Raw genomic sequence first — 17,280 nt, 5'->3', positions numbered from 1 at the left:
AATAAAAACTAGATATATTCACAATTTAATAATGTATCTGAGCATTTTTACAATACACATGCAAATGTATTTAAAACAAAGTCTCCATTTGCTTCTATACATCTATCTTCTCTCTCCTACTGCATTCCTTAGTATGTACGTATGTAAGTGGAAATATTTGGAGCTACACAAATGTTTGCATATGTGTGGATATAAACTTTATCTTTCAGTTGTAGTTTCTAATATATTTGAGCTGAATACAATAACTAATGGCATTACAATAGTGAACTAGCAATGACAGTAGGAATTCATTGCACTGATAACTTTTTCATTTCAGCATGTAACAGTAAATCATTTGTGTCCTTGTACAACTCTTAGATAAGTGGAAGCATTGCTCTTCAGTACAATCAAACTAATTTAGAGTTTGACCTTAAATGCCATTTAGAAATCTTTTATTGTAGAGGGTAAAATTCAAACAACAGCCCAAAAAGGAAATTTACTCCCCCTGTCAAAGGTTTTAGGACACTATCTCATTCAAATAAAGTAGAACCTGTCCTACAACTTTTGACAGGGGGTGTATTTCATCATATGGATGTGATCAGGGCAGGACTCTGATCATACATGTAAAGTTTCAGGCAGATTGGAGCATGTTCAGGGCATTTACACAGCATTTGAAATTTCATGGCGAAGGATCAAAATTCCAGAGGCCGCCACGGACACGCCCTTTGACTTTGGAAAAAGATTTTAAACACTTTGGATCATTAAGGCCTCCTGTATGTACTGACCGAATTTGAGGTGAATTGGAGTTTCGCCCTTGGAGGAGTTCGCTCTAAGAAAAAACTGAAAAATGGGCAAAATCTGACATTCAGTGCAAAATAGCTCACTTCCTGATGGGTTTGGAATGTGGCTGTCACTGACTTTTTTGTTCAGCCTGATGTGCTGCATATGTGTACCAAATTTGGTAGATACACCCCCTGTCAAAAGTTGTAGGACAGGTTCTACTTTATTTGAATGAGAAAGTGTCCTAAAACCTTTGACAGGGGGTGTATATGCGCCAAATCTGAACTTGCTATTAGATATATCAGCTTTTAAAACCTTAGTGTAACATTTTCATTTGGATTTTTGGATTTTTTTTTTAAATCTAGAAATGCATCAATTTTAAATGAGCAAAATTTTAAAAGTGTAATGCTCCAAAGTACTTCAAGATATTCATGTTTGCACCTGCATTTGTATTAGAGGAAAAGTGACAAAATGTGTATCTCTTGGTTATAATCTCCTCTGACACAAGCAGGTAAATGACATAGACAGCAGGTGCAGCCCCACTGAATCTCTTGTGTCCAGCCTGTCACAAAATTACAGCAACAACAAATCACTTCCACTCCACTGCAGACTACAAGAACCTCAGCTGGTCACGAAAGGTTTTGCAGCAGCAGCACCTAGAGGACGATCACTGGAATCATTTCACACACGCTAACGCTGACTCAGAAAGGACACATTAGATAGTTAATCTGCAGCTACTCTTTTCCTGAGTTTTCCATCAGTCGTCCTGGTTTGATCGACAGATAGGAGTGTTATGGAAGGCACGCTGTCACGACTGGGCCGTCACCACCGCCATCGTCCCTGTGGCCACAACACACAAGCACAACATTAACTTTTTGAGATGGACATGCATTAGTTTAGTGTAAACAACTATGTGATTTTGCAAATTTAAAAAAGTAGAATGGACATTGTTACACAGCTTTTATTGCAGCATCTTGTGTAATGTTTACCAGGTGGAAGTAGTGGTTTTGGCATAATTTTATTGAGGCACACTGCTCTCGTCATCCTCTAAATATGTAAAATGTTGATGCTGAATGATGTCCATTCTACTCTCCACAGACAGCTGTGTTTGTAGCTGTGCTGCTGTAAACTATTTACCTTCTAAACTGCAATATTACATCACTGAGCAGCTTTTTACAGTCCAGCTAGACACCTGTGGCTCTGTGGATGCAGGCAGAAATACATCTGGTCAGAGCCAAATACAGAGAAAACTAGATTGTATTTTTCTTTTCAAGGTCAAACCTGAACAGTGGTTATCAGTCAACTACATCCTGTAATGCTAGAAAACTTTTTTCTTTGTTTCTAATTTTAAAATTTGTTTAGTAGCCTTCACTGAATCTGCATGTTGGCAATATTTTTTCTTTTAACCCTCCAAACCTCAAAACTTGCCAATGGGTTTTAAAGGCATGTTGTCTTTTTTAAAATAAAAAAAAAAATCACCAAATTAACACCATTTATCAGAGTCAGAAACTGTAAAACCAGAGAATAAGAGTCACATTTTGAGCTTTCTGACAGCTCTTGAACAACCATCTGCAATGTGTGGTTCCGTCAGGGAACTGAACCAAATCTAAGCTTATAACTGAAGAGTTTATTTGCAAAAATGGATATCTCCATTTTTATAAATTTTCAGAAAAGTTTTTTTTATTGTTTACTTGAGATAATATCAATCAAACTGAAGTTGAGTGGATTTGACTCTATAAAAATACATGACAAAACAGACAAAAAATAATAATAATAATTATTATTATCTCAAATAAACAATAAAAAATAAGTTTTCTGAAAATTTATAAAATGGAGTTATCTGTTTTTGCAAATAAACTCTTCAATTGTAACATTTCAGTAATATTATTTTACTTTTTGTGTTGTGTTGAAAATTGTGCCAAAAACAAACATTTGTACTCCCTAGATTCTGACAGAAAGAAATAATTCCTACGCTCCATAGCAGAGCTCAGCAGCCATGACTGATTCAGTTTTGACAAATAGTCACATGACAAAAATTTTCAGTCACTACTAGCATCTTTTTTATAGTGTTCATGAGTTTTTTTATATTTTGTATACCATCACTTGCAGGTAAAACACTTCACTGGTCTGGCCTTTTTTTCATGTAAAACATAATTTTCATCACTTTTCCTCATCTCCAAATCGTTTGTACTGTCCCTTTAGGGTGCATGGTTGCCATTCCATAAGTCTGTCAGGCTTGACCAGCTCCTTCTTTGACATTACTGTATTGAAATTAAAACAAATCATCCACATTTCAGCCTTTGTGGCTTCTGTCAGCTAATTTCCAAATTTTTTTAATGAGTGAATGAATAATTCTCTGACTGCATCTAAATGATTTACACTTCTGTGTAAATCCCAAAAAGTTGAACCGCTTGCTTCAGATTTGAAAAAGTTGTAGGAATATACTGTGTATCATGTGACAGTCGCTGAAGGGCAGTGTATGTGTTCTTACCTTGTCCCTCCACCAGTGATGTGGCCTCATTGACTTCAAGTGTAATATCCAGAGCTCCTTTGGTGACCGGCTTCTCTCCCAAAGCAGCAGATGGCGCCACCTCCTCTGCTGCTGCTGCTGAAGCAGAGTGGCAGGAGTGGCAGTGTTCCTCTTCATGCACTGGAGATTCTGGTCCTGCAGCTGAAAGAACCTCCAGGTCCGGGCCAGTGGAGGCCGCTGCCAGCTGAGACACGCCAATGACTGCTTCCTCTGCTGGAGCTTCAGCTGCTCCCTCTTCTGCTGATGTTCCACCAGCTGCTACTGATGTTCCACCAGCTCCTGCCTCCACTGCTGATGTTCCACCAGCTCCTGCCTCCTCTGCTGATGTTCCACCAGCTCCTGCCTCCTCTGCTGATGTTCCACCAGCTCCTGCCTCCTCTGCTGATGTTCCACCAGCTCCTGCCTCCTCTGCTGATGTTTCACCAGCTCCTGCCTCCTGTGCTGATGTTTCATCAGCTCCTGCCTCCGCTGCTGATGTTCCACCAACTGCTACCTCCTCTGCTGATGTTTCACCAGCTCCTGCCTCCTGTGCTGATGTTTCATCAGCTCCTGCCTCCGCTGCTGATGTTCCACCAACTGCTACCTCCTCTGCTGATGTTTCATCCACTGGAGCAGCTTCAGCAGTAATGGTGACCTCCGCAACAGAAGGAGCTTCCTCAGTGGGAGCAGCATCTTCAGGAGCAGTGTCCGTCTGCAGTTCCTGACCTTCAGCATCAGCCTCCTCCACTGTGGGGCCTGCAGCAGTTTCCTCAGAAGCACCAGCAGCTTCCTCCTCTTCTGTAACAGCAGGAGCAGGTGTCTCCTCTGTTATCTCTTCTCCTGCAGCTGGAGCCAATGCTTCATCCTCAGGCTCCACAGACTTCATCTCCTCTTCGCTCTCTACAGCAGCTGCCTCCTCCGATGCCTCTTGAGCTGCCACCTCTGGAGTTGCCTCCAGAGCTTCTGGTTCCAACACCTCCTGTGTGGACTCCACTACTTTTTCTTCACTTTCAATTTGTCGGACAGCTGTCACCAGACTCGTCTCACCAACTGAAGCTGCTGCGATCTCAACTGGAGAGCTGGCCAAGATCTTCACAGCTGTGAGCAGATCCGGCATAGATTCTGGAGGGGGTGGGGAGAAAGTATTTTGTATGAAAAAAACATTTTCCAGCAGTCAACATACAGTAAAGTTGTCCTAATACCAATATCTTAAGAATTACTTTAAGCATTGTACCATAATCCTGCACTAATTTCTCTATATGTAAAGAGAAGAAATTTATCTGCTGAACTATGTGCATTATTTGTCTGTGTAGGTTCTCATTCATCCAGGTCATGGTTATCCGAAGTAATTTAAATAAATCCACTGGACATGTGCATTATTTTCTCTATGAGACAATCCTTTATAAGCCCCATAGCAGGGAAATTTACAATCTTAGAGCAGCAAATGTGATAAAATAAGCAAGAAATATACTGTTGATACTGTACAGAACCTTCCACATGTGGAAATTCAGTTATTGCACAAATTCCTGAGTGTGCAAAATACCAATATTGCCCAAATCTATAGAAAATCCATGATATTGAATAAATTCTTGCATGAGTAGAATTCCTCATATAACAAATATTGATAATACACTGATTTTTTGTACTACTTTATATAAAGTTGACTTACCTTGATCAGGTGTCTATCACTGGATGTTCTACAGTCACCACAGGCTCAAACACTACAGGAGACTACCGTTCATGTTCCTTCTGCTTTTTAGAAAACATCTTAGCTACACAAGTGTTGAGCATTTTGAATAACCTTATTGGAGAAAGTTGTTTGATAGTAAATTTCAGTATAGCATTCTGTATTCTGGTCATGTAGATGTGAAATAACCTCAAATCACATTTTGATCTCAAGTGAAAGTCCAAGGTTGTTTCTAAACAACACTGACTCTCAGAATCAGAGGTCATCCTTGGCCTGCTGCCCACAGCGTGCCGTGAGCCTGTCTGCCTCCCCAACCTGGCAACCCACCAGGACGCCGCAAAACGAGCATTGTAATCTAGGATTAGTCTTAACCTGTCTGAGAGGCAGCTTTAAATCAGACTTGTCACAATTAAGACTCCAAACAGTCTCAATAAATCTATCCAGAGTTTATCAGTTTCTCTCGACTTTCCCCTCCTGTTGAGGCAGATAATCTTTGAGTCTGGTTTCACTGGAGGCTTCCACCTCTGAGAAATTAATTCTTTTCCACTGCCTAGAAATGCAAGGAGAATTATATGATTTCTGTTTGTAATAATATTGTGTTTCTCTATTTGAAAGCAGTGTGGCGCAGCGTCCCTTGCTTACAAATCAGAAGTTTTACAATCAAATATGTGGCCATTTTTTAAGAGAACTAAAACTGCATGTGTTTGTAACCATGTGGTTGTGCATTTGTTTGCTTATTTTTCCTCAACTTGTTAAGCAGGACCGACCACATCGTCCTTCTGACTGCAGCTGTTTTCTACAAGCCTGTTTCCCAACTTTCTGCAAGTATTTTTCCAGATAAATATCATTGAGAGTGCTAAAGGGCTCATTATAGAATATCCCAGAGAGCAGTGTTAACGGCATAAACATTAAGTTTTCGCTGAAGCTTGACAGGAGCATGAACGCATCACGGGGATTCTTCAGGAAAAGGAGAATCTCTGCAGGAGGAGGGCGTTTCTAAAGGATCATGCTTTATATATGGAGCAACAGGCGAAAGCATCACTAAGAAAGCTACAGGCTACAAAGCAAACCCAGGTTTTGTTGAACTTTTTGAGAAATTTAAATGGTTTAAAAAGCATAGTTTTAAAAACACATTCATCAAACAAAAATGCAGAACTGGACCATCAGAACGTTGTCTTTATTGAAACACTTCAAACTTGCTCATCATCCAGTGATGTTTTATTCTTTGAATGCTTAATTGTATTCATCATAATGCACTAAACTTCCAATGCCCACACACAGAGGTGAGTGAATTTTCTGTATTGTTCCCTGAAAGATTCACAGTTAGAGAAAAGAGAAGCTTCTTTTAGCACACACACAAAAAGAGCTTTAGAAAAAAAATGGCTTAGAATTTTCTAGAAAAGTCAACACTGAAACATGGATCAGTTGTATAAACTGGGTGCAGGCTGAGAACATGGATAGATGGCAAAAATGGAGATAAAAATATCTGTGTGAAAAGCAAATATTAGTGAGTACAAAGAAGCATAGAAGGACATTTTACGTACGTTTCACTCTGAGAAGATTTGTGCAAAAAGGATTTCAAAGGTCCAGAACAACAGACAAGAAGGAGCTCACTGATTTTATGCCACATCACAGTGAGGCAGAGTGTAAATGTGACAGAAACAAAGCTGAACATCTACAAATGAGCTGCATTCGTTCAACATTCACACATTTTTAGACAAGCAAAGGAACAACGTGCAGCACTGTGCTGTTTTAAGGGCACTTAAAGTGTAATTTTACAGAGAACATTAGTTATCAACTCAGTTCTGTCCCTTACATCACCTAGTTTAAACACTCCTCTGTTTGCTGCACAGTCGCTAAACTGTAATTTGGATTTGCTCTGGTCTGCTGATGAGAATTCCTAGAGGAACAGAATTTACCAAACTGAATCCAACCACAAACACTGATGCCAGATGTTGTGGTTTGGACGTGAAGGTTGGAGAGCGGTGAGGGAAGGAAGGCACCTGAAAACTGGACTGATGAACCCCTGACTGGTGTTTTCTGACCAACAGTAAATGTTGATTTTTCCACTAAAAGTTGTTTTTCCTTTTCATTATAAAAATGGGGTTCATGAGTCCTTTTTCCTGAGGCCAGGGAGGTGGAACGCAGCACATCTAACTTCTATCCTTCCTCTCTGGGTGAACACGACTGAGCCACATCACAGCTTTATGCAGCCACCTCTGCAGCAGGGGCAGCCTCAGCCTCGGGGGCAGTTTCTGCCTCAGCAGGGGGAGCAGGAGGGACTTCATCTACTGCTGCCGTACCAGTGCTTTCTGCTGCTGGGGCTTCTGCTGGTGCCTCCATGGCGGCAACGACTTCCACAGTGGCAGCGACTTCCACAGCGGCTTCAGGTGCAGCTTCCATGTCTGCCGCAGGAGCAGCAGCTTCTTCTGTAGCTGCAGGTTCAGCTGCAGGCTCGGCGACAACTGCCTCGACAGCCAAGGCAGCAGCTTCTTCAGATGCAGCCTCGGCGACAGGTTCGGCAGCGGTTTCTGCTACCGATTCTACAGCAGCAGCGACAGGCTCCACAGCGACCTCGACGGCCGGTGCAGCTTCCTCCACTGGAGCAGGTTCAGCTGCAGGAGCTGCTGCCTCTGGTGCCGCTTCGGCTGCAGGAGCTGCAGCTGAAAAGGTCAGGGAGAGAAATGCATGAGCGCCACTTTCCTCAAGAATGTTTCTCACTTAAAATGACACTATTTACTCTTTGTAAATGAGAAAAACAATCAGTGTTGTTTTACAGCTACTGTGCGGTTATTTAAAATAAAAAAATCCCCATTTTGTCAAATTACAGACTTCAGTAAAATCATAAGTGTTTCTTTCCAAACAGCAGGACAAAATTGTACAGAATTTTCACATCAAGGATCAGTGTTTTTACAAATTATTTGTTCTTTGACAATGTATAACCATGAAACAGTTTTACATTGTTTAAATCTGCCAAAAAAAGACTGCATTATTTTAAAGACATTTGCTGTTATTTTCACTATTTTAAAAAGCTCCTTAATGTGACAGCATTCTATCATTTTTTTGACACCCTTCTTTACAGTATTTTTTTGCTTTTGTTTTTAAACAGTGTACTGCAATGTATCTTAGATTTGTAATATTTGATCATGTTTGGGTGTGTATTTCAGTCATATTTGCATCGACTACACAAGTTGGAGAGACCACTGGATAACGGTATTTCCTTGAAAAGGTGTTTAACGCAATGTATTAAACAGTTTCTGTGACCAAGAGGTCAAATTGCCAGATTCCCATAATCCAGTTGTTGTTTTCAAAAATATCATTTTAACTTTAAAAACTATTTGACCTATGACCTCTGTCAGCAGGTAATGACGAGTTCAAAGTCAGGTTTAAAAGGTCTAAAAGGTAAAGAAGCTGCTTTTAAAACGGTCACCTGAAGGATAATCCGTAATCCTAACGTGCCACTCGAGGGACAGAAATATAACTGCTGACATTGCTGAAGATGTGGTTACCAGCTGTTTGGTGTCAGTAACTAAAGGAAACTCAGTTTATTTTACATGGACAGAGTAGATGTGTGTGAGAAAGAGGTGGGAAAATGTACTGAGCATTTATGGGAGAAATCATTTAGTGTATAAAAAACATTAAATAAAATCCAAACCTGGGAAATTTTAAACTGTTTGGAATCATTAACTTTAATCTTTTTTTTTTTCTTTTAACAGAGTTAAGTTTTTTTCTTTTACAGACACAGAATTGTTTGATTTTTAAAGTGTCAGAAAGTTGTAAAATGTTATCCAGTGTTTCTGAAAGTCCAAGAAAACATCCTAAAGGGTCGTTTTTTTTACCACAAGCCAAAGATATTCAGTTTACTGTCATGAAAAAGGTAAGCTGCCAGAAATTATTTAAATATAAAAAGCTGAAATCTAAAAATAATGGCCTGTTTTCTTCTAAAACATACTCAATGATAACCAAAATAGCTGGCAATTATTTAAGCATCAATTGATCAGTTCCTGCAGCTCTATCTAAACATGTTGAAAATCCACAATGGCAGCTGTAAAATTTCTTCAATAAGTCTGTGCATGTACTTCATACGTCTATAAGGATTTATGGAGCAATTAATTGATGATGCAATGACTATTCGAGAAGAAGAATGGTTGTGGCTTTAAGTCTGTACTATAGTAATTCATTTGAAATACACAATACTAGAGCAGATAATTTCTCCAAAAAAGAAAAGAAAGAACGTAGCCAAAGTCACAAATCTTATTATCAATGTCTTTCCAAAAGCTTTTCTTAAGATTTCAGTGCTGCATCTGCTTAACTTAATATTTCAACTTGTTATGAAACATGTTTTCTTTAAATGAAGATGAAGGTATGAAGGCGAGTAATCAGTTCCTACATGAGAACATTGGAGAGACCGTATTAAGAAGCACTGAACTGTTGCTCAGTGATGTGTACTCAGATTAATGTGACAGGACAGAATGATCCTCGATCACAATCACAGTCATGTGCATTAACATGGTTCTGCTTTGTTTCCTGAAGGGTTTTGATTGATTACATAATGCAGTCGGTGGATTAAAGACCACAAAGCTCTTGGTCGCTGTGGGAAGTTTCCATTTCTGACTAAAAACAGCATTTCCTGGTTGCATTTACACGACGAAACCAGTGACAGCAGCAGCTTCTCCCCAGTTAGCAGCTCTGGGCTCAGAGCCACCGGCTCTCCAAGCTGAGTAGACAAATAATTTGCAGACAGGAATCTAAACAGACAGGCATGATAAAGCTATTGAGAGTGATCATTCTACCATGCACGATATTTGCATGTCGTAGCCAGAATCAGCTCTGAAATACACCCAGAGCTTCTGTTGTCACCCTGTCTGCTCACTTTACCTTCCATTGCCTCATTCTGGAGTTATTACCTGAATAATCAGCATGCACTGTATAGATATTAAGCAAAAATATGGCTCTGAATCATGTCACATCGTGTCTATCTCGAATGGTGTCGGAGTAAAAACTGACCTTTGTGGTTGGAAAATTCCAAAATATTCCCAAGAAACTATATTTTGAGATCTGAATCCAATTTTCATAGCAAATAAGTCTCAACAACACAGACAAATTAAACGCAATGTTTAATGTTCTTTAAAATTTGCTCACATTTTCAATTCAAAATTTCCACAGTACTTGGCAGATTTTTCAGATTATATTTGACATCTCAGTACAAACACCTAAACGTCTATTATGTCAAACAACGGTTTTAAAATCCAGCTGTTAATGTTTATATTACATTTAGAACAGCAACTATTCATTTATTATTGTCACCTGTGAAATTGTTTCAGTAGAATCTTCTGCTTCCAGCTCCTTAAATATAAAAATTTTCTAGTTTCTTTCCTTATATTTGACAACAAACTGATTATCTTGGTCAAGTGTGCGTCAAGTCTCACGAGGACATAATTCTGTATATTCTGCCTCAAACAGTGAATAAACACAGACGACACCACATTTCTCCCCCAATATGGAGTAGAAAACATATCAAATAGGTCTTCCTTTTATGAACTCTGAGGGGAAATGTGTTATTTCTTATTTATTGTCAGTAAATTCTGTTTTGTTTTTTTAAATCTGCAGGATTTTACTACAGCATTAATACACTTTCTGATGTCCTCTGTGCTGCCCCCAGTTGACTTTTGGGTCAGATTCTTTCCTCTGACTTTAAAAGTACCTGCAGCATCACAAAGCAAAATAACAGTGATGACAGCAGCAGTAACTAATGCTTTGTGTTCTTCTACACATCCTGCTGGTCGGCTCTTCTACACTGATTCCAGATTTCAGTGGAGGGTTTATTTGTGTTACAGCTTCTCTAGATAAATACTGAGCTCCATCAGAGCTCTCAAGACATTTTTAGAACATTAAGCCTGTCATTAAGTGTAAAATCACATTTCTGTTTGAATCGTGTTACTGGATTGAAATTACGAAGGTGATCTTTTTAGCAACTCAAAGCTGAATCCCTTCCTGATTATTAACTGAAGGTTATGCCGTTGTTAGTTTTTCCCCATTCAGGCCACATGTACTGCACAAAGCTATGTTCAAAACCTTGACTATGTGATCTTTGTGTGTTTGTGCGAATGGCTGACCTTTTGCTGTTGAGCTCACGTTGGCGGGTTTGTCCTCAGTATCACCGTTGACTGACTTGTAGGCCTGGGAGAAATACAGAACACGATATGAACCCATTACATTCTAGCACACAACCAGTGATAAGTGTATAAAACTGTACCAGAATTACAAAACGCCACCTCACAGTGACATTTTGTCCTGCATGAAGCAACACAGCTTTGCCAAGAGCCTGACAGCAAGCAGTCTGAGCAGACAATGACTGCAAGTGGCAGAAAGTACAAAGAGCCTCTATGGTGCTTCCACTGTCTGAGCCGTGGTGACGTCAACTGTTAACTGGCTCTGAGTTTATACCAGCAAAGACACTGGACTGGAAAACAACTAATTAATTGGATCAATCAATTGCAGTAATTTGTGCTAGTAGCTTAGCCTAGCCATGCTACACCCATGTTTCTGACGGCACAAGGGTCTAGGGAAGCTCGACAGGGAGGGAGGCGGGCTAAAAGGTTGTCTATCAAATCCCTCTGCAGCAATTGGGTAGGTATACAACCAATCAACGCAATGAATAGGCTGACGTAGTTCCGAGAGCGCCGGCGGATTGTGGCTAAGTCCCATTAGCTTCCCAACCAGCGGAGCCAACTGGTATATTAAGGATTTGCCATATCCCGTCGGCATAAGTCTAAATACGTCTTTCTTCTCAATGAAACACTTAAGTGCCGTCCTTTGTTTATCTTTCAAGTTTAATTTTAGCTTCAAATCTTTAAGGGCTGTGGCCAAAGCCGAGCTGAAAGATAACCGTTTATTGTGCACTGGTTGTTTCTGTCAGAATCGTCACGCCTCTGTCGTCACTTAGTTGCGCCCGCCTTCTGACTCTACACTTCATGGTGATTGGTCTGGCCAGTTTTAGGAGCATCCAGCCTCGAGCCTTATGGAGGGTAACTAGACCCACCCTGGCAGAGAATTAAATTCGTTGCTGTGGGTTGTCTAGCGCGGCTAGGCTACTAGTAGCTTGGAATCTTGTTTGTCAGATGTAGAAAACTATACTTGGAATTTGTCTACATAGATTCTCAGTTATTAAAAAGTTGTCACGCTTTCTTTTATTAGTGATTTTTGTCCTGACTGATGGTAAGTCCCAGATACATACTGTAACCTATAAATCATAATGTCTTACTAGCAAACCTAGAGTCATTCTGCATACCTGCATTTTTTTTCCTGGAAAAATGCACATTTTATATTTTATTATACTCTTTCTGCTTATGTTTATATTTTTAGGACATATTTTTCTACTTGTGTTTATCCAGATATTTTTTGTACAGCTTAAATTTCTAAGATTTTGAACGGGAACAACTGTAAAGTAAGCAATATCCCCTCTGGGATCAAAAAAGTATTTCCAATTCTGATGACTTTAATGGAGGAAAAGTTTCTCAAGACTGCATTCTAAGTACCTGATAAGTGGCAGGATAAACCATCTGTTCAGTACCACTTTTTTACAAAATGAGAAGCTGGCAGTGTTGCAATTTATTTTCGATTTACTGCAGTTGCTAGAAATGGAACTCCTAAAAGCCATCCTCAGTTGAGTATACATTTAATTCTAAGGCGCTTGAACACTTTCACCGTGTAAGAAATCTTAATTATTATTATTTTTTAATCAGTGATGATCCTGTGATGAAGCAGTGCAGAAAAAAAAAAAACAGGTTGTGTTTCTGTACTTGTTCCTGCTTTTTTATTGTGCATGATGCATATATGCTCATTTGAATTGTGACATTATTTTTAATATTAGCATCTTCACACTTGTATGCATTAAAAAAAAATACACAAATGACTACAACTTTTTAAAAAATATCCTTGTGCCCACCTTTTCTTCATGTGAACAAGAACAGGTTAATACAAATAAAGTTAAAACATCAGTTTAAGCAGTCATAGCAGCATATGCACACATTTGCATGTTATTAACTGCAAACTGAACTGATACTCACATAGACGGCTGCAGCAGTGAGACCTCCTCCACCCAAAACAAAATATGTCATGTTGTTGGAGCCTCCAGGGATCCCAAAGGCCATGTGTCGCACCGGAGTCCCTAAAAACATACAAAGGCAGAGTTAGAAAAGTATATTTTAAAGAGATATTATTGTTGTTTGTACCTTTATTGAGGCCCTGATTGGACATTGGTGTTTTGTGTGTGAAGAGAATGAGCATCAATAATGAGTGCAAGTCAGAGAAGCTACGACAGCTTTGACAACATCTGAATTTATTTTATTTATTCCATCAGAGGAATGATTTGTCAGAAAGAACTGTGCATTCTGTCAGCATGTCTCCATCCCTTAATCCTGTTACGCAATACAGCTCTGGTCATTTGTAGCCGAGGAGATGGAAAGATTTAGCAGCAGCCAAGCTAAACACTCAACTGTCCCTTAAATTAAGTCTGCGGCACACAAACATCAGAACCCTTCCTGCTCGACGATCGTAGATCTGCATGAAAAACAAGCAACTTTAAAATGATCCAATGGGCTGGAATATAGACAAACTAGTCCTTTAAAACTAGTTAATTAGCTTTTGTTGTTGTTGTGTTTGTGTACAGGCGAGTGTGGCTGTAAAAAGATCTGCCGGTGTTTAAAGGATTTCCAATGGTGCATGCAGGGGAGGCCAGAAATAAAAGCCGCCTGCATCCTACACACCAGCTCGGCTTAATCTCTCTCCACCACACACACACTGCACAGGCTACGTTCACATGCACGCCCAAAGAGTGTGCATGTGGACACGATGACAGTGCAGATGACATCTTTAGCATGATTTGTGTGTCCATATACACTTGGTTTGCTCAGCAAGTTGAGTCGGACATCGGAAGCAGTGAAAGAACACAACGTACAGCACAACACACCCCTTTTTGTCTCACACGTGTGGTCAGACAAATCCTCCCTCAGTCTGTCACTTTTCCATTGAGAACTCAAGAAAAAAAACACTGATGACTGTTCGACATCATTCACAATATACTTAACTAGTCGCGTATTTTTATATTATAGAAACTGGTTTAGCCAGTTCGCACTCGGAACCCCAAAAGATCTGCTGGCGGCTTTAAAAAGCATGTTTTTTTGTTTTTTAATTGTGAAATTACACTATTTATAAGGACCAGAAACTGTAAAAACAAAGATATAATCTGATGTTTAACGTTCTGACAGCCCTTGGAATATGTGTGATGTGCTGCTCATTAGGAAAATGCGGCAAAATCTCAGCTGAAAATCTTATTTAATAGAAATGACATCATTTTTACATATATATGAAAAATTTGCCAAAAATAAACAGTTTGCTTTAATCAGATTCTGTAAAAATCCCAAAATTCTGTACTCCTCAGTGCACCTTTTTTTTTGTTTTATTTGTGTTCTGCAAAAATAAATAATAAAAGAAATTCTACCTGTGATGCAGATTGTCATGTCAACTGCTTTTGAAATATTTTTCAAATTCTGGCTATTTCATCAACCTACTTCTCTTAGGAGCTGGTGGAGAACAAAACAGAGCAAAAAGAATGCTATCATCGTCAGCTTCAAATGTAATGAGAGTGCTGTGTTCAAAAACTCCTGTTGATGATTGAATCAATACACATCACATGTAATATTTTAACAGCATATTACAGCAGAGAACTAGTCATTCATAATTAGGCTTCTTGAATAGTGAATATAACTGAATATGCAAGACAGAAATATGAGTGATTAAATCCTCAGTTTATATGGAATCGACAGATTTTTCAGTTTTTCTCCTGCAGATACGTCTGCTGTTCTTCTGTTTTCTTAATCTTCCACCATTCTATTTAACCCACAACTTAAATATTGTTTTCCAGATTCTGTTTCTGGTTAACCTGTGGCTGCCTTCTAACTTAGGTGCTAGTTGTTAGCATAACCTTAGCCACTGTGAGAGTAGTTAATTTCCTGCTTTGCGGCAGTGGCTTGCGTTTCATGTTCAGTTTTATCATGCTCTGCTTGAGAGACATTTCTGAGACCACAGAGTGACGACAGACAGAGAGAAGAGACTGCATCACACCTGAAGTTGCACATTTAATTGATCAATAATTGGCCAATAAAAATACTGATTAGCAGAAAAATGACAAATATCGGCCGGGTAATTTATAATACTGCACAAAAGACACGTTTGAGTTCTCTCTACTTCTAGACCTGGTTGTTCTGAGGTGCAGGACTTTATATTTCAGTGAAAAATGAGCCCACAGTGAAGAAAAAAAAAATGTGACAGGAGAAAATCAGAAACTACTTGGGGTTCAGAGTTAAAGGTGAGTCAAAACAAGCCTAAGGATTGTCCTGTTGTTGATGCTAAGCCAGTGTAGCTGTAAGCCCTGCGTCCTGCTCTAATACCTGTGACACAGCAGCAGCATGCAGGGACAAGGCCAAGTACAGGTTATTTATACAGGTAATCAGCTAATCCCTGCTGCAGGGTTCAAGCCTGTAAAAATGGACACGCATGTCAGGCAACAACAGACAAGATGGCCACTGTGGTAGCAGTGACATGTGTGCGATACCTGCATGCTGGGGGGTGGGGGGTGGGGGTGAGTGGAAATGGAAATGAACTCTCCTGCTACTGTCCGTCAGCTGCCATGTGTTCACTTGGACAAAATGAACGAGGTAGACGTGCAAACCTGGAGGATGTGGAAGCCAGGACTGATGGGGCCTTGCTGCACATAGGTGCTGCCTACAGGCTACAGAGAGCTGTGTGTTATGCAATTACAGAGCAGCGGCCTGGAGCATCAACTCTGCTCTCTTTCTTATCCCAACTGCAAAGGCTGCAAGGTCACATGTGCAGCTTTTTTGTCTGCTTTTGTTAGAAATGCACAAAGAAACTCGCACTGTGCAAAACTCACAGACCATATTCAGGTTTGTAGCATTTTATCACACAGTTCCACACAGGAAATTAAAACAGCAACGGAAACTTTGCCTCAGGCTGAATTCCACATGCTCAGATCCCACAGTAAAACGATGATCCATGCAAGCATGCATGCGTGAAAAGATAAAACCTCCTGAAAATACAAGTGAACAAATGTCCAAGCCCTTTTATAATTCACGCAGACTCTCCAGAGTTAGGTTTAAAACACAAATGCATCACAAAAATAAATGTTTCTGTTCAGTAAAGGGTAAGAAATTAGATAAATGACGTTTTGTAAGAGATTTTTAACCCTCTGGAGGCCTGAAACTGCTCTAGTCCATAGCTTTCTCCATGTGGTCCTGTTCATGAAAGTCCTGCGCAAGTATTCGAGTGTATGGATGTAAATTGAAATTAAGATTGCGCACTTGATGCAGATCTGTCATAAAACCTAAAATCAGAGAGTGTTTCAGTGATGCTCTTTCATAACGTTTGTGCAGAACGGTGTGTTCTCAAAGCAGGACACACCTCCTTTGCCAGACTGACTGCTGCGCGTCTCTGCGCACAAACGTGTCTTTTTATGGGAAAAACACATTTTAAATACAACATAAAAATATACATTTGGAATGCAATCGCAACTGCACAAATTAAACTTTAAAAATCATCGCGCTTTTAAGAGATATCAGGACAACTCTTGGAAATCAAAATATTAAAACAATGATAAAACGACAAAGCAACTCCAGTAACGTACATTTAACTGAAAAAAACATGTTTTAGTCGCTCCAAGTCACTCAACAGCCGGTGAACTGTTTAAAAAGTGAGAGTTAAAGACGGGACTCACTGTTTGTGGATGCCGGTTTGAAAGCCCTCCGTGCCAGCGGCCAGACTCTCTGCCATGCCCGTCTGAAGAACATGTTTGTCGGTTATCAGCAGCAGAAGCTCCGGTGGAAGCGTTTCCAGCAGGCTTTCAAGTTAAATGATGAATGAGCTCAGCTGGTGAATTACTGATGAAGAGAGAGAGAGAGAGAGAACATCCCCTGTTAAAAGAAGGTAACTTTACCAGATCGCCCCCTACATGTGATAGATGGGAAATAACAGTTAAGGAAAGCTCAGAACAAAACCCTTTTCTTCATGCATATCGTTAGCCTTATAGCATAATTGCCTATGTCATTTTTGGCCTTCATGACTTAGGCAGCTATGCTATTAGGCTAACGATATGCACACACACAAACACACACATCTACATGGTGGGCCATAAGTTTCCACACATAGGAAAATGTATAATTTATATTTTTTAATGTTTCGGATACCCTAGAAGATGCGTTTGATGCTATCTTTGGGGCACCTGAAGGCCATGGTGTATCAGGTGAAG

General features: G+C 39.8%; 2 protein-coding genes across 2 annotated transcripts; both read right to left on the bottom strand.

The window, feature by feature from the left end:
* Positions 1–753: 753 nt before the first annotated feature.
* Positions 754–4,385, bottom strand: LOC127533299 (brain acid soluble protein 1-like). Its single transcript, XM_051945931.1, has 3 exons — positions 3,783–4,385; positions 3,251–3,662; positions 754–1,599 (listed from the first exon to the last, which is right to left on the bottom strand). Exons 1-3 carry the CDS (start codon positions 4,383–4,385, stop codon positions 1,568–1,570), a joined length of 1,047 nt encoding a protein of 348 aa, XP_051801891.1. The 3' UTR covers positions 754–1,567.
* Positions 4,386–6,111: 1,726 nt separating this feature from the next.
* LOC127533061 (transcriptional regulatory protein AlgP-like) lies at positions 6,112–16,971 on the bottom strand. Its single transcript, XM_051945140.1, has 4 exons — positions 16,750–16,971; positions 13,025–13,125; positions 11,072–11,135; positions 6,112–7,618 (listed from the first exon to the last, which is right to left on the bottom strand). The coding sequence occupies exons 1-4, from the start codon at positions 16,820–16,822 to the stop codon at positions 7,161–7,163; spliced, it is 696 nt and encodes a 231-aa protein (XP_051801100.1). The 5' UTR covers positions 16,823–16,971; the 3' UTR covers positions 6,112–7,160.
* Between the last annotated feature and the right edge of the window lie 309 nt (positions 16,972–17,280).

This window comes from Acanthochromis polyacanthus, chromosome 3 (genome assembly GCF_021347895.1).
Source record: "Acanthochromis polyacanthus isolate Apoly-LR-REF ecotype Palm Island chromosome 3, KAUST_Apoly_ChrSc, whole genome shotgun sequence".
Lineage (NCBI taxonomy): Eukaryota > Metazoa > Chordata > Actinopteri > Pomacentridae > Acanthochromis > Acanthochromis polyacanthus.
Note: the sequence above shows the minus strand (reverse complement) of the source record. Positions and strands in the feature narration are given on the sequence as shown.

Bases quoted from the DNA above. Each gene is read 5' to 3' on its own strand.
- LOC127533299 (XM_051945931.1), bottom strand. From the start codon at position 4,385: ATGCCGGATCTGCTCACAGCTGTGAAGATCTTGGCCAGCTCTCCAGTT. The intron at 3,663-3,782 runs GTAGCAGTTGGT...TCAGCAGAGGAG, and splicing joins GTGAAACATCAGCAGAGGAG to GCAGGAGCTGGTGGAACATC. The intron at 1,600-3,250 runs GTAAGAACACAT...TTGTGGCCACAG, and splicing joins ATCACTGGTGGAGGGACAAG to GGACGATGGCGGTGGTGACG.
- LOC127533061 (XM_051945140.1), bottom strand. From the start codon at position 16,822: ATGTTCTTCAGACGGGCATGGCAGAGAGTCTGGCCGCTGGCACGGAGG. The intron at 11,136-13,024 runs GTGAGTATCAGT...TATTTCTCCCAG, and splicing joins TCACTGCTGCAGCCGTCTAT to GCCTACAAGTCAGTCAACGG. The intron at 7,619-11,071 runs GTCAGCCATTCG...TGACCTTTTCAG, and splicing joins CGTGAGCTCAACAGCAAAAG to CTGCAGCTCCTGCAGCCGAA.